Source organism: Coenobita brevimanus, chromosome 55 (assembly GCF_032717465.1).
Source record: "Coenobita brevimanus isolate Jiangsu-jjx chromosome 55, ASM3271746v2, whole genome shotgun sequence".
Lineage (NCBI taxonomy): Eukaryota > Metazoa > Arthropoda > Malacostraca > Decapoda > Coenobitidae > Coenobita > Coenobita brevimanus.
The window spans coordinates 57,907,175-57,921,582 of NC_137008.1; the positions used below are offsets into that span (position 1 = coordinate 57,907,175).

The window sequence follows — 14,408 nt, forward strand, 5'->3', positions numbered from 1 at the left end:
ACTTAGCCTTATTTTGTAGCACACAATTATTCACTATATTATCCTTACTTGTGTAAGCCTTTGACATCATGGAAAACATGCACATGCAAATTTGTTGGTGTTGCATGAAGCCCCTGAGGGGGTAGGGAGGAGGAGGTAACGGTGAGAAGGCGAACGTCCACCAAAACATGTATAACTAAAACTGACCGCTTTTATCACACAAAGCAACGGGCGAGAACTCGACAGAGTTGCCATGCAGTCATTTTTTCCTGCACGGCTTTTCCGTGGTGAATGCAGTGGCAAAATAATAGTCATGCAAGTTGGCCATGCGCCACTCACCGGGATCACGTCAAGATGCGTCATCTGTATATATATAAAATGATGAAAACTGCATTCCATTCCGTAAAGCATGAATGACTAAGTCCACTGTATCTCATCCACATACATAGGTAATATACTGTAGTTTACTATAGTGGCTCCCATTACACTCACACTTCTAAAAGTCATGCTTTTCTAGATTTTAAGACTCTTCAGCAAAGTACAGTAAAAGTCCTGTAATCTTAGTGGTAGGGGACTGAGGGTCTTTCAGACTGTTGGGAGGGACCTTCGAAAGCATTAGAAATATGTACATGATCATTATATAAACTCTTGAAATGATATAGGTTATTGTTTTAGACACCAGAAATTCATAGAAGAGTAGCTGAATAGTTGCAAGCAGGTACATCTAAGTCCAAGAGCAAATCCAAGCCAGATAAATCCTTAGATAAAACCCAGAAAAATTAGAAAAATTTTGACGAAAAGATCGGAGTATTGGAATACTGTATTCAGATTATTCGTGGTCGGATTGGAGGACTTTAGTGTATATCTGATTTACTGTACTTTAACCCCTAAAGCGCGGCCAATGGACAGCCGACTATCCCCCCCGGGTGGCAGGGTTTGATCGCGGTCTGAGTACCTGTAGGAAAATATTAGCCAAAAATCAGAGATTAACCCTAGAACATTATACTTGGTATGGCAGATAGTACTTACATTCAGCTTTCTCCAGAGAGAGGTGTTGAGCCTTTGTGGACTACCCAAGGACTTGTGGAGACTTGCAAAGTTGGGTAACAAAATCTTCACTTTCACACCTCCAGCAACCCGGTTTCCCCTCTACCACAGCCTCGTTCTGTCACAGTAAACTTTATACTACAACGTACAGGTAGTTTGGAATCTGTATTTGTACAATAAGCACTGAAAATATGGCTAAAATCAACGAAGTATATGGCCGACATGCAGCGCGGCGGCGGTCTTCCCGTCACTCAACAAACATTTCCATTTTCACAGCTAAAAACACGTATATTACATTATTTTCAATCATATTACTTCCCAAAAGATCACCGTGGCGCACTTTTTATTCTTCCTTACCCCTGTTACTTTATTCTCGTTCCTGTCGGCCGCTCGCACTGACTCGGAAGAGCCAGAACTCGCCGTAATGTCACTTTGAAAGCCTGTGGTAAACTGACGCTAAACAGGGGCAAACCGTGTGAAAAAAAGTTAGTGTGACAACTGGGGAAACAAGCGTTTCCTATTAGCATAAACTGCTTGTGAGAGGAGAGCGCAGATTTACTGTTCTGAGCAGTCAGAGCGCTGCCATATATCACAGCCAGGCTGGCCGGGCCGTGGTGGGGGGGGAGGGGGGAAAAGTGTGATACTTGGCAACAACGGAGGTCAGTAGTACAAAGGTAAAGTATGCTAATTGTAGCTAAAGGGTGGTGGTACTGATGGACAATACCAGCTGGAACATCCTTGCCTGCATTTATTCAAAATTAACTCAAATAGCAAACGTGACGATCCGCCGTTATGTCCTTTTTGGCGAGCGTTGCAAACGCGATGACCCGCGCTTTAGGGTTAAAAAGCTTAGCATTGAATGTTCTGTGGATGAAGTTCTGTGACGATTTAGGTCATTGTCTTCTGCCATGCTAAGTATTTGTTCCGTAATTACACTTAAGTGCGCATTTTTTTATCCACTTGAACACTAGACTGTTACACACGATTGTTTATACATATTACCAGAAGATATATATATATATATATATATATATATATATATATATATATATAGGTAGATAGATAGATATATATATATAGGTAGATAGATACAGATATATATAGATAGATAGATATGTATGTATATGTGTATAGATACACATATTTATATTTATGTGAAGCTATAGAACATGGTGAATGTTTTTGGCATATCCGATAGAGCCAGAATTCCGGGGGCTTGAATGATGAGTGAATGGAAGTGTGGCCCATTGGATTGGGCAGACTTTGGCTGTCTGGACATTGCTACTCCTCACCCTGCCCTAGGCTGGGCAACTTTGACTTGTTCAGTGAGGAGGCAGACAGCCATTTTTGCTCAGCTCTGGTGGTTTAGGGTCTATTACCAGTGTGTGGCCAGAGAGGCTGGCTGGCCACCCAACTGTTTTTTTTATTTTTTATTTTTTTTATTTTTTAGGCCACCCAGCAAGCCATGTTGGAAATTTTATGTTCGGATAAGGACAACGGAATCTGGATACTGACATAATAGAACCAAGGCCTAACGTTTGGATATGGGGGGGGGTCTAGATAATGTAGGGGTTACTGTATGCTGTGTCACTCGTTGACAGCTCTCCAAACATCTGGGTCTTGAGTCATTTCCTGTCTCAAACCCCTGTTCTGGAGGTCTACCTCAGTCTTCCCATGGGTGTTCTTACCATTTTCATACCTGTACTCCCACCAGTGGCTGGTGGGGACACCATCATCCACTCTCAGTATGGTGCCGCCTTCAGGGGACCACAGGTAACAAAAAGATGGTTTTCTGTAACCATTTACAAAGATGCATGGTAGCAAATTAGCCATGTAACCAAATGACTTCTGGTGATCTAGTAGGTTAAGGTGCTCCATCTGGATGTAGCCTGTAAATGTTTCTATCTAGCAGAGTTGTTTGTTTCATCTTAGAAAGACTCTATCATGTTTGCATGTGTTGGTCTTGGTCACGTAATGGCAGCTCTTCGCACTGCTTGATCGCTAGCAGCTTCTCAATTCATTCCCCTAACCCATGAGGTCAAGGGATGCATTACGCATCCAACTGATCATTCTCATCTACGTTTGAATCTACAAATATCCTCCTCCGTTATTGCTCAAGCCGTACTGCTGTACAACATAAATTCCTAAAACATGCTATAAAGAAGTACCCTTTATCGTGGAGGGAGGTGTTAGAATGCTAATCAGTACCCTAAACTTCTTACCAATCACTCCTTACCCTTGCTACCAATCTAACTCGAGCACATACCATGACCCCTCAAATATCAAAGCTCTTCAACACACTGGAGAGAAATCTTCATCGGAATTAATCCTTTACTGCCTCCATACTTTCTTATCTTCACATAATGCCACTTGGAATGAGTGAGGTTGGTCACACAGATGATATGTCAGGACGAACTGGCTTATCCCCAAGACCCTACGCTCTGCAGGAGCAGAATGATAGGATGACAGATCAAGGTTTCCCCCCTTTTAACACATTACTCGTGTTTCGGCAATATGAGTTCTCTCCCAGGCCGCGTTTCACTTCAGAACTCTCTCCCACCAGTCTGCATGGAGCTATCACAGCGAGAGGATTTATGTCACTTTAATGAGTACCAGTCAGGGATATGCCTCCATAAAAGTAGTGCATCACAGGTGACCCAACATGTGGTATCCTGACATTTTCTTCTCTTATTGCATGATGCACCACCGGTGGATCACTGAGGTAGTGTGCTACTTTGGCCCAGGTAGCGCAGTCTCCGCTCACCCTCACCTGGCGCTTCTGTTCTCTTTGGTTTGTTACCATCTCATTCTCTGTCGTGAAGTTCCAGGTGGCACTTAGCTATTTAGGTAGTTGAAGGAAATCCAAGCAAAGGTCCAACACTACCCTTTTTTATTATTATCTTGTTTCTTGTTCATTTTTCCTACTTCCAATCTCTTCACCAGCCTTCTAAAGTTTTTTTTTGCATCGCTGAAGACAGTGTTTCTTGCAGCCAAGCATAATGATAGCTGGGTACGTTAAATGCCGTAATAGTAATCATCAGTATCCAGCCAGGAGGGTCTGGTTAGTACTTGGATGGGTGACCGCCTGGGAACACCAGATGCTGTTGGCATCCCTATGTGTCAAGCGGGGTTGGTGGAAGATTAGTGCCCCTCCTTGTAAAACAATTAACTCTAAGCCGTTGGCCACCCCGTTTGGGATACATGGCGTCTGGCAATGAATGAATGAACGAAAATGAATTAATCATTTATATTGATAAAAAAGTCTAATAACCAGAAACATCCAGCACTTATCTTTTTTTGTTTGTTTGTTTGTTTCCTAACAAAGTAAATGTAGAACCGTTTAAAACAAGAGTGGTTACTCCATTTTTTTTCCAGTAAAAAATCACAATTATTTATCATTAGTAAATTTACTTTTTTTTTTTTTTTTTTTTTTTTTCTAGAAAAGTGTATTTGCATCTCATGGCCCTGGTTCTGCAATGCAGAGTTGTTTTTCAGTGTTTTTGTGCAGTTAATAGTAGTGTTTGTCATCTAAATGAAATGTAGTAGTCACTACTGGAAGTCTGATATATATTCTCTAACCAAATAGGCATTTCTCTAATCTTATATCATTTTCCTATTCAACATGTCTTCTACTGTAGAAGCAGCAACCAAATATCTGCCTAGCCAATATTCGTGAAGGTGAAATACATGAGAAAGTGAAAACAAATTATTACTCATTATTGCACCATCAGTGTATCAACACACTAGGAAAGAAGACATCAAATGGTACACCAGTGGCTCATCACGCGGGTAACGTGTTAAGCAGTCTGTCTTCCCCTTTTTTTTCAAAATGGCCAAACCATCATACCTACCAGTTTATATCAGTTCTCTACAATATCTCCTTTGCCAGATCTCTTTTATGGTACTGTACACTTATTTTAGTTCTGCTTATGCATCTCCTGCTCTTCTCATCCATGTTGGCATTCTTGATTCTGTACTTTCCAGTGCATGGATCACTTTGCGTCCCTGAGGGTGGTCTTATCAAACCAGTAAGATTGGTGTGTAGTGCTGTATTGCTTGAAAGTCATAAAGTTAAGTGAAACAAGATGCAGTGCAGCAATTAGTCATGAACGCAGGTGAGATGGCACAAGGTCTATTTGCAAACAGAAAGCCAAGATAAAAATTGAAGTGGAAGTCTGGAACTATCAACATTTACTTCAGCATTTTTTTTTTTTTTTCCCACAGAAAGTTGTCTTTCATTATCGCCAGCCCTTACCAAGGCAGAGCAATAAAGTTTTTGCCTGCTTCTGTTTGTGTGTGTGTGTGTGTGTTTGTATTTGTTCTCATTATATCAACATGAAACCTTCAGGGTATCAAGGTATGGCCAAAATCTTGGACGAGTTCGAAAATGGGGAATTGGGGTCATGGTCAAGGTCGCCAAAATGGCAGCCAAAGGTCATCTAGTTTTTATCACCCACCTTCAGCACCATTATATCATGAACGGCCTGAGCTATGAACATGAAACCTTCAGGGTATCAAGATATGGCCAAAATCTTGGACGAGTTCGAAAATGGGGACTTGGGGTCAGGGTCAAGGCCACCAAAATGGCTGCCAAAGGTCAACTAGTTTTTATCGCCTGCCTTTAGCACCATTATATCATGAACTTCTTGAGCTGTCAACATGAAACCTTCTGGGTATAAAGATATGGCCAAAATCTTGGACTTGTTCAAAAATGGGGACTCATGGTCAAAGTCAAGGTCACCAAAGTGGCTGCCAAAGGTCAACTAGTTTGTATCGCTCGTCTTTAGCGCCATTATATCTCATGAACAGCTTAAGCAATCAGCATGAAACCATCAGGGTATCAAGATGTGGCCAAAATCTTTCAGCCCCCTGGTCCCCCTGGGGGTGGCCTGTGGACTCCCCTCCCCCTGATGTGGCACCCCTTTGGGGGGTGTCACCCCCTGGCCCCCTCCCAGGGAGTGCTGCCCCCAACCCCCTTGGGGGGGGGGTTGTAACTTGTCCAACAGCATATTCTGGCAGGTGATTGGCATTCAGGTCCCTAATGCATTTCTTTTATTAGTTGTGGTTTTGACTTCAGTTCTTGCGAAAACACACAACTTAATCGCTGAGGTGCCTGTTGCATCTGGCTGAAGATATGGCAGCTCAAAACCCTTTTTCCCTAATGATGAGACACTTTTACTGGCTTTATATCCTAGCTGTTTGAGACATTTTTATTTTCTCATTAGATTCCAAATTGTATTTTAATTAAGAATATAGAAGGGAACAACTGCAGTGAGCCAGTTGGTCCATTCTAGGCATCACAAGTCAGATAGTGTGAATAGCCTATGAGAATAAGTTAAGGATAGCCATAAATACATGTCAATATTCAGAACAGTGTGATACTTGAAAGTTTTAGTATTTAGGTACTTAGGACACAGAATAATGAAAAACTATCATTATAGGGTTGTCAGAGTAATATATGTAAAGTATTATAGCAGTAAGGGAAATTTTTACTTTGCATTTTGTCTCTACAGTTACAGAATGAAGCCAACCTAGACAACGACTTCATTCGAGAATATTTCCAGTCCCAGAAGGCCCTTTATCGCCAGCAGATAGAGGCCCGGCGCCAGTACAGAGGTAAGCTGGAAGCTGGATGGGAGAAGACAAAGATTTATTATGTTTGTGTGGATTAGAGAATGAGAAGGTATGTGCTGGATGCGAGAGCATACAGAAGTTGGGAGAATACGCTCCCTGATAACCACTTGGTGATGGTGAAAGTCAAGGTACAAATGCAATGGATAAGCAGAAGGAGAGAAGAACAGGAGGAAGCAGTCCATATAAAAAAAGGGTAGGAAAGTTGCAAGAGGATATATTAAAGGGGGGGAGGGGCAGAATATAAGAGAGAAGTGTAGGAGCAATTGGGTAAATATAATTTGGAGCAGATGGGGATAGGTGGAAGGTGTGTGCAAGGTATTCATAGAAGAAATTTGCATCATGTGAGGTGGTGCGTGGGGTGAAGAGAAGACAGAAGGGGGTGCAAGGAATAGCATGGTGTAATGAAGAGGTGAGACAAGTGGTGGAGCAATAGAAGAAAGCATATAGTAGGAAGCGGAGGGATGGAGGAGTTGATAGGTAGAAGAGAGAGTTAAGTGTAGAGAGGAAGAGAGAGGTGCAAAAATTAGTAAGAGAGTAAGAAGAGAGTGGATGAGGAATTTGAGTGTAAAGCAGAGGGAATGTAAGAAAATGTTTTGGAAGGAGGTAAAGAGAGTTTGACAGTGATAAAGAAGTTACTAGGGGAGTGAAAGATAAAAATGATAGATTGATAATGAAGAAGGGAGAAAAAGTGAGCAGATGGAGAGAACACTTTAAGAAACTGTTAGACGTAGAGAGTGAAAAGAATGCGAGTATAAGTGCCTGGGAGAAGAGGGAGGTGAGAAGGGAGGAAGAGATCAGTAAGATGGAAGCACAGGTATACCTCGGTTTAATGATACAATTGGTTAAGTAGAAACCCATCGTTAGGTGGGGTATTGTAGCTCGAGGTAGATTTAACATGTAAGGTATAGGGATGTGTTTTTGAGCCTTGGGTCCCTCCCCCCCAACCAAGTCCTAATCCCACCCAAATGAGTCCAAAAACAAGTTTAAAGCCATTCTAAATGGCCTAACAGCTGTAAAAGAAGCTAACCTAAGCTTAACATCTGTAAATAACTCACTAAAACCGACAGTTAAAATCTGAAAATCGTCAAATATAGGTCTGGAAAAAATCAAACTTAGTAAACTGTACCCCAAAATGACAGTGTTCACTCCACCAATGGCTAAAACACATTAATCTAAGTCTGAAAACAGTTTATAAATCAAACACACAATTATAGTAAAAAATATCATCAAAATTGGTTTTAAATCAAAACCCATCGTTGAACTGGGATATGGTTGTATTTCGACCCACATCATTAAGCCAGGGTATTGTATATCAAGGTATACCTGTAGTAAGCAATGAAGAAAATCAAAATTGAGGAAGCCCTGGGAATTGATGAAGTGTCTGATGAAATATTAAAGCAGGGGAAAGAGATAATAACATAATGGATATGGAAGATGTGTAGATTGGCCTGGGAGTAAGGTAGAGACCCGGAGGGTTGGAAGCCAGGTACAGATTTTTGTTATTTTAGTTATTTTATTTAGTAATAATGAAACTATTGACTGATGAATAGTATTGAATGGAGGTAATGAAGAATGAGTGTGCATTTGTGTGTATATCATTATATCATGCTAAGGTTTTAGTAGGTGTTGGTTATCGTTATTTCATGCTAAGGTTTTAGTGGGTGTTTGTTATTGTTTTGTTTATAAAGGCTCTAACATGCTTCCTTGCATCATGCTTTGTCACCTAATGACAGCTCTGCATACTGCTCTATCTCTGAGCCTCCCTATCCAGTTGTTTATCCCTGAGGTCACACTCTATGACTTTGTCTTAGGTCTTTTTCTGTCTGCCTTTCGCTGCCTTTACCCCTGACATTTACACTTCGCACTTTTTGCATCCAGTTGTCATTCCCTGTCCACTCCACATGCCCAGACCATCTCAGTCTGCCCCTCCTCGTCACAGCACCTATACCCTTCAGTCCCATCCTTCTGCTCAACTCTTCAATTGTAAAATTAGCCCCTCTTCAATCCCCCCCCCCCCCCAGGCCTCGCATTCAAGGACGTACAGTTTATTCATATCATCATTGTCATTTTTATACATTTGAGCCCATGAATATCCTCTTCCTTTACTGCCCAGTTCTCACTGCCATACAGCATTACACTTTTAACATATTCTGCATACAAGGATCCTTTAACAGAGGGAGAGCCCTCTCTGTGTCAGGAGAGGCAGCAGCATCCTGAATCTCTTCCAGCCACTTCTTACCCTACCCACAGAGCGTATAACAAGCACCCCCCCCTCCCCTTCCAAAGAGAGCAATCAGCAAGATCAGTCCTTTCATGCCTGACAGTTTCTGTGTGCTCTCCCCAACACTCCACACACACAGTCTGCCTGTAATATTACATTGCTTATGCACCCACTTACCACAAATACTGCTCGAGATGGAGCTACTTCCCAACACACTTGTTGCAAACTGCACAGTGCCACTCTTCCTCTGCTTTGACAGTATTTTCACCAGTCGTAGATATCATCACTTTTGTTTTATTCCCATTTAGAACTGTATTCTTAAAAATAATCCCTTCCCTAAACTTTCCCTTCCTGTCAAAGGAGTTTTCATTTCCATCGGTATACAAATAGATTTCCTTGGAAGGGAAGGGAATATGTTTAGGTTGGTAGCCCTGTTAAGCTAAAATAACCCATCCTGCTTATATTTGGTGTGGTGGAGCGTTAGATTTATAAACTAATGTATCAAAACATGTGTATCTCGTGCTGGATAATGATCAGAAAGCACAACCCATTTGAGATGTGGAAGGTCGCCACCACATCCATACTGTTGGTTTGTATTCAGCCATAAATGCCATTCTGGCCAACACCACAGTGGTGTTCACTCGACAGTATTTTGATAATAGATTATATTCGAGTAATATTAATACTGTATCTTTAATGTTGCTGTTCGCAAGTGTAGAAATCACTTGAACCCTGGATAGGATGTGCTTATGTTTTGGAGTGTTAAAGGAAACCCTGTTTTTAAAACTCAGAAACACTTGGTGCATGATGCCATATGGCACTGGACTTCATTACTAGGGTGTCCATCTCAAGTACAGGCATACCCCAGTTTAATGATGCAATTGGTTAAGTAAAAACCCATTTATAGGCGGGGTTATCATATCTCTGGGTAGATTTAGCATGTGAAGTATGGGGATGTGGTTTTGAGCCTTAGGTTTCCTCCCCCAGCTAAGTCAAAAAAAAAAAAAAAAAAAATCTAAAAACAAGTTTAAAGCCAATCTAAATGGCCTAAGAGCTGTAAAAGAAGCTGAGCTAAGCTTAACACATATAAATAACTCAAGAAAACCAACAAATAAATATTGAAAATCATCAAAAATAAGTCTGAAAAAAATCAAACTTAGTGAACTTTACCCCAGAATTACAATGTACACCCCACCTATGAATAAAACACATTAATCCAAGTCTAAAAACAGTTTAGAAATTAACTTAAACACAAAATTTGTCAAAAATATAATCAAAATAGGTTTAAAAAACAAAACCCATCTTTTTACCGGGGCTTGGCCATCGTTTGGCGGGGTAGGGTGGCATTTCTACTCCCATCGCTATGCTGGGGTATCGCATCTAGAAGTACAGTACAGTAATCCCGCATATTTCGCAGTAGTTACGTTCTTGTAACCCCCGCGAAGTCAATTCCGCGAATACTCTATTAACAATTGAAAACTTGCACTTGTGTCCACCATGCTGCCCATCACACAGTCCATGTCCATACTGATTGTGAGACAATTCGCCGTCAGACAATTCCCCGTCAAAACATGGACGATTCCCCTTCAGAACAATTCGCACCCTGGACGATTCCCTGCCATTCTATAAATATACTAATCAATACTTTCATCAATATACTTATTATTAATTAATCAATACTTTAATAACTATATTTCAGGGGGATCCAGCAAAGTCTATGTTCAGTAGCGTAGGTTCTGGATATTATTTATTAGTTGCACCTTTAGTCAATAATTAACTTGTTTCTTCCTCGCTGTAGTCGCCTTTGAATTATATTCTAGCGTCACCCATAGCTATCTTCATTAATGAAGGCGAATTGTTTTGTGTTTGTTGTGACTGCGAATTGTCCCGAAACCTCCATACTCATCCCGAAATACCTTCTTACAAGATTGAAAGCACATACTCCATTATGAAGGAAAAACGTAAACACCGTACTGTAATACACAATTATCAACACATTTATTAACAAAACAGTACAAAATAAAAAGATGCATTAACTGGTGATAGCTAACACTCGCACGGTCGTTTCTTAGCTTGTCCAGTAACACAATTTTCTCTGCTAAGGTCATAACTTGATCGTTTTGTCACTTTGGAGTTCTTACTAATTGTATTATTAGCCTTTGGTGAGGCTGGCTTACGTCCTGGGGCCATGTGGAAAGCAAGTGGGAGGCAAGAGGCTCATATCATAGTGTGGTTACAACCACAACAGCCACTTAAGGCAGTCAGGCGTGGACTGAAGAATGCGGGGCAGAGAGCAGTGTTGCCATATCCAAACAATGAAATTATGCTAGGGCAATGAAAAAATTATGCTAGATTGAGCATATTTGTTCCAAGTAAAAAATGAATTATGCTAACTTGAAGCTAAATGATAAAATTCTATACATAATCTTGCAACATATTAATTATGTATTGTTTACTATGAAAATATTAAAATGAACCTACATACAGTAAGAGGATGAATATCGGTATCTACCCATACTGCTTTTTCCCACGAAACTTAAGTTTTTCTGATGGATTTTGATGTGATTCGTTCGATTTTGAGCATCATTTCCATCGGAAATAACCAGATTTTGAGATATGACCCCCCCCCCATCCCCGTGAAATAATGAGGGATCTTTGGGGAATCGGGGGTTATAGGGAGGGGGGGAAACACAGAAAATGGTCATTTCCGACTGAAATGAAGCTGAAAATCGAATGAATCATACCAAAATCCATCGGAAAAACCTAGGTTTCATGGGTAAAGTACAAAGCTCAAACTTATCCTAACCTAACCTAACCTAACCTAATCCAACCTAACCTAACCTAACCTAATCCAACCCAACCAAGCCCAAACTGAAAGTAACCAACTATTCAAACATCTTCTTACCTTATTCGTCTCTCTCTCTCTCTCTCTCTCTCTCTCTCTGATTTGTAGCTTTTATAAAATTATTCTAAAAATATTCCATTCCATTCTAAATTATGCTAGAATGATTCTAAAACTTCTAATATGCTAAAGAATATTCCAGACTCGAAAATTTGATCAAAATTATGTTAAAAGAATAAAATTATGCTAGATATGGTAACACTGGCAGAGGGGCCACGGGAAAGGGACAGAGGGTGGCGTGAGTTTACCGCGCTACAATTGGAAGCTGCGGGAATTTCAAATTTTTTTTTTTCTGTATATTCAAGGATATTTTTGTTGAACTTATTAATGCTAAGAGAATCCGCGAGAGGGCAAAACCGTAGACAAAAAATCCGCAAAAAATGCGGGATTACTGTAATACCTCGATATACGATACCCCTAGATGCAATACTGCGGCTTAATGATGGGGGGTGGAAATTGCACCATACCCCTCTTAATGATGGTCAGACCCTGGTTTAACGATGGGTTTTGATTTTTCTTGCCAATTTTAATGATATTTTAGACAAAAATAGTGTGTTTAGGTTGCTTTATAAACTGTTTTTAGACTTAGATTAATGTGTTTTAGCCATAGGTGGGGTGCACATTGTCATTTGGGGGTACAGTTTATTAAGCTTGATTTTATCCAGACTTACATTTGACAATATTCAGATTTGATTTGTTGGTTTTAGTGAGTTATTTCTCTGAAATCTCCATTCTAGGAGATTTCAACGTTCACCACCACCTTTGGCTCTCCTCTCCTTTCACTGATCCACCTGGTGAACAAGCCTACATCTTTTCTCTCCTTAATGACCTAGAGCAGCTTGTACAGCACCCTACCCGTATCCCTGACTGCCTTGGAGAGAGCTCCAACCTACTTGACCTCTTCCTCACAACTATTTCTTCTGCTTACTCTGTTAATCTTTTCTCTCCGTTGGGCTCCTCCGATCACAACCTTATCACCTTAACCTGTCCTTTCACTCCGGTACGGCCTGTGGACCCTCCAGGGAAACGTCATCTGTGGCATTTTAGAGCCTCGGACTGGGAGGCCCTCAGGCAGTTCTTCTTTGATTTTCCCTGGAATGATTATTGCTTCCATGGCCGTGAGCCATCTGAGTGTGCCTTGCGCATTACAGAGGTTATTCTCTCGGGCATGGAAGCATACATTCCTCTCATATCCTTCGACTAACGCAAGAAAGCTTTGGTTTAATCACGTTTGTTCTAATGCTGTCCGCAACAAGGAGAGGGCCTACAAAAGGTACCGGAGCCAACCCACCCCTGAATCACATCATCTTTACGTTTCTGCCCGGAATTGTGCTAAGTCTGTTCTTCGCTCTGCTAAGAATAATTTCATCCGTACTAAATGCTCTCAACTCTCCAACTCGAATTCTTCCCGTTCCTTCTGGCACCTTGCCAAAGACCTTTCTAACAACTTTACCTCATCATCCTTTACTTTACCTCATCATCCTTCCCTCCTCTTTTCTACTCTGATGGTTCTGTAGCTATTTCTTCTACTGATAAAGCAGATCTCTTCGCACAGACTTTCTCCTCCAATTCCACCTTAGACGATTCCGGTGCTGTTCCTCCATCACTTCCCCCCTCTGACTTCCTCATGGCTGACATTAAAATTTCTTCAGCTGATGTATTTTCTGCCATCACTGGCCTCAGTACTAACAAGGCATATGCGCCTGATGGCGCCCCTCCTGTTGTTCTCAAGAACTGTGCTTCTGTGCTTACACCCTGCCTAGGCAAACTCTTTCGCCTTTGTCTGTCAACTTGTACCTTTCCTTCATGCTGGAAGTTTGCTCTCATTCAGCCAGTTCCAAAGAAGGGTGACCACTCTCAACCCTCCAACTATCGTCCAATTGCTTTAACGTCCTGTGTTTCAAAAGTTTTTGAGTCAATTCTCAATAGAAAAATTTTAAGGCATCTTTCCTATCACAACCTTCTTTCTGATCGTCAGTACGGGTTCCGTCAGGGACGCTCCACTGGCGATCTTCTCACCTACCTTTCAGACTCCTGGTCATCCTCCTTTCGGGACTTTGGCGAAAGCTTTGCCATTGCACTTGACATATCAAAGGCTTTCGATCGAGTCTGGCATAAATCTTTAATTTCCAAACTGCCCTCCTACGGTTTCTATCCTTCTATCTGTGCCTTCATCACTAGCTTCCTTTCTGGTCGTCCTATAGCCGCTGTTATAGACGGCCATCGTTCTTCTAGATCTATCAACAGTGGTGTTCCTCAGGGCTCAGTCCTATCACCAACTCTCTTCCTTTTATTCATCAGTGACCTTCTAAGCTGTACATATAGCCCTATCCACTGATACGCTGATGACTCCACCCTTCACCTTTCCATTCGGTTCCCGCAACGCCCATCTCAACAGTTACTTCAACAAACAAGGGATGAGGCTATGGCACACCTAAGTGTCTGACTTGGCTCGGATCTCTGACGGGTAAAAATAATGTTTTTTTTTTTTTTTAAATGCATCTAAGACTCAGTTCTTACACCTATCAACCCGACAAAATCTTCCACAGGTATACCCATTAATGTTTAATAATATTCAGCTTAATCCTGCATCATCCTTGAACATGCTTGGGGTTTCATTTACTC

General features: G+C 41.2%; 1 protein-coding gene across 1 annotated transcript in view; it reads left to right on the plus strand.

Annotated features, from left to right (window-relative positions):
• Positions 1-14,408, plus strand: part of LOC145401336 (uncharacterized) — a 109,495-nt gene that overhangs the window by 511 nt on the left and 94,576 nt on the right. Inside the window, exons 2-3 of the mRNA XM_080273661.1 lie at positions 2,628-2,799; positions 6,540-6,642. Coding sequence (XP_080129787.1) covers positions 2,628-2,799; positions 6,540-6,642 — 275 coding nt within the window. The remainder of the gene's footprint in view (positions 1-2,627; positions 2,800-6,539; positions 6,643-14,408) is intronic.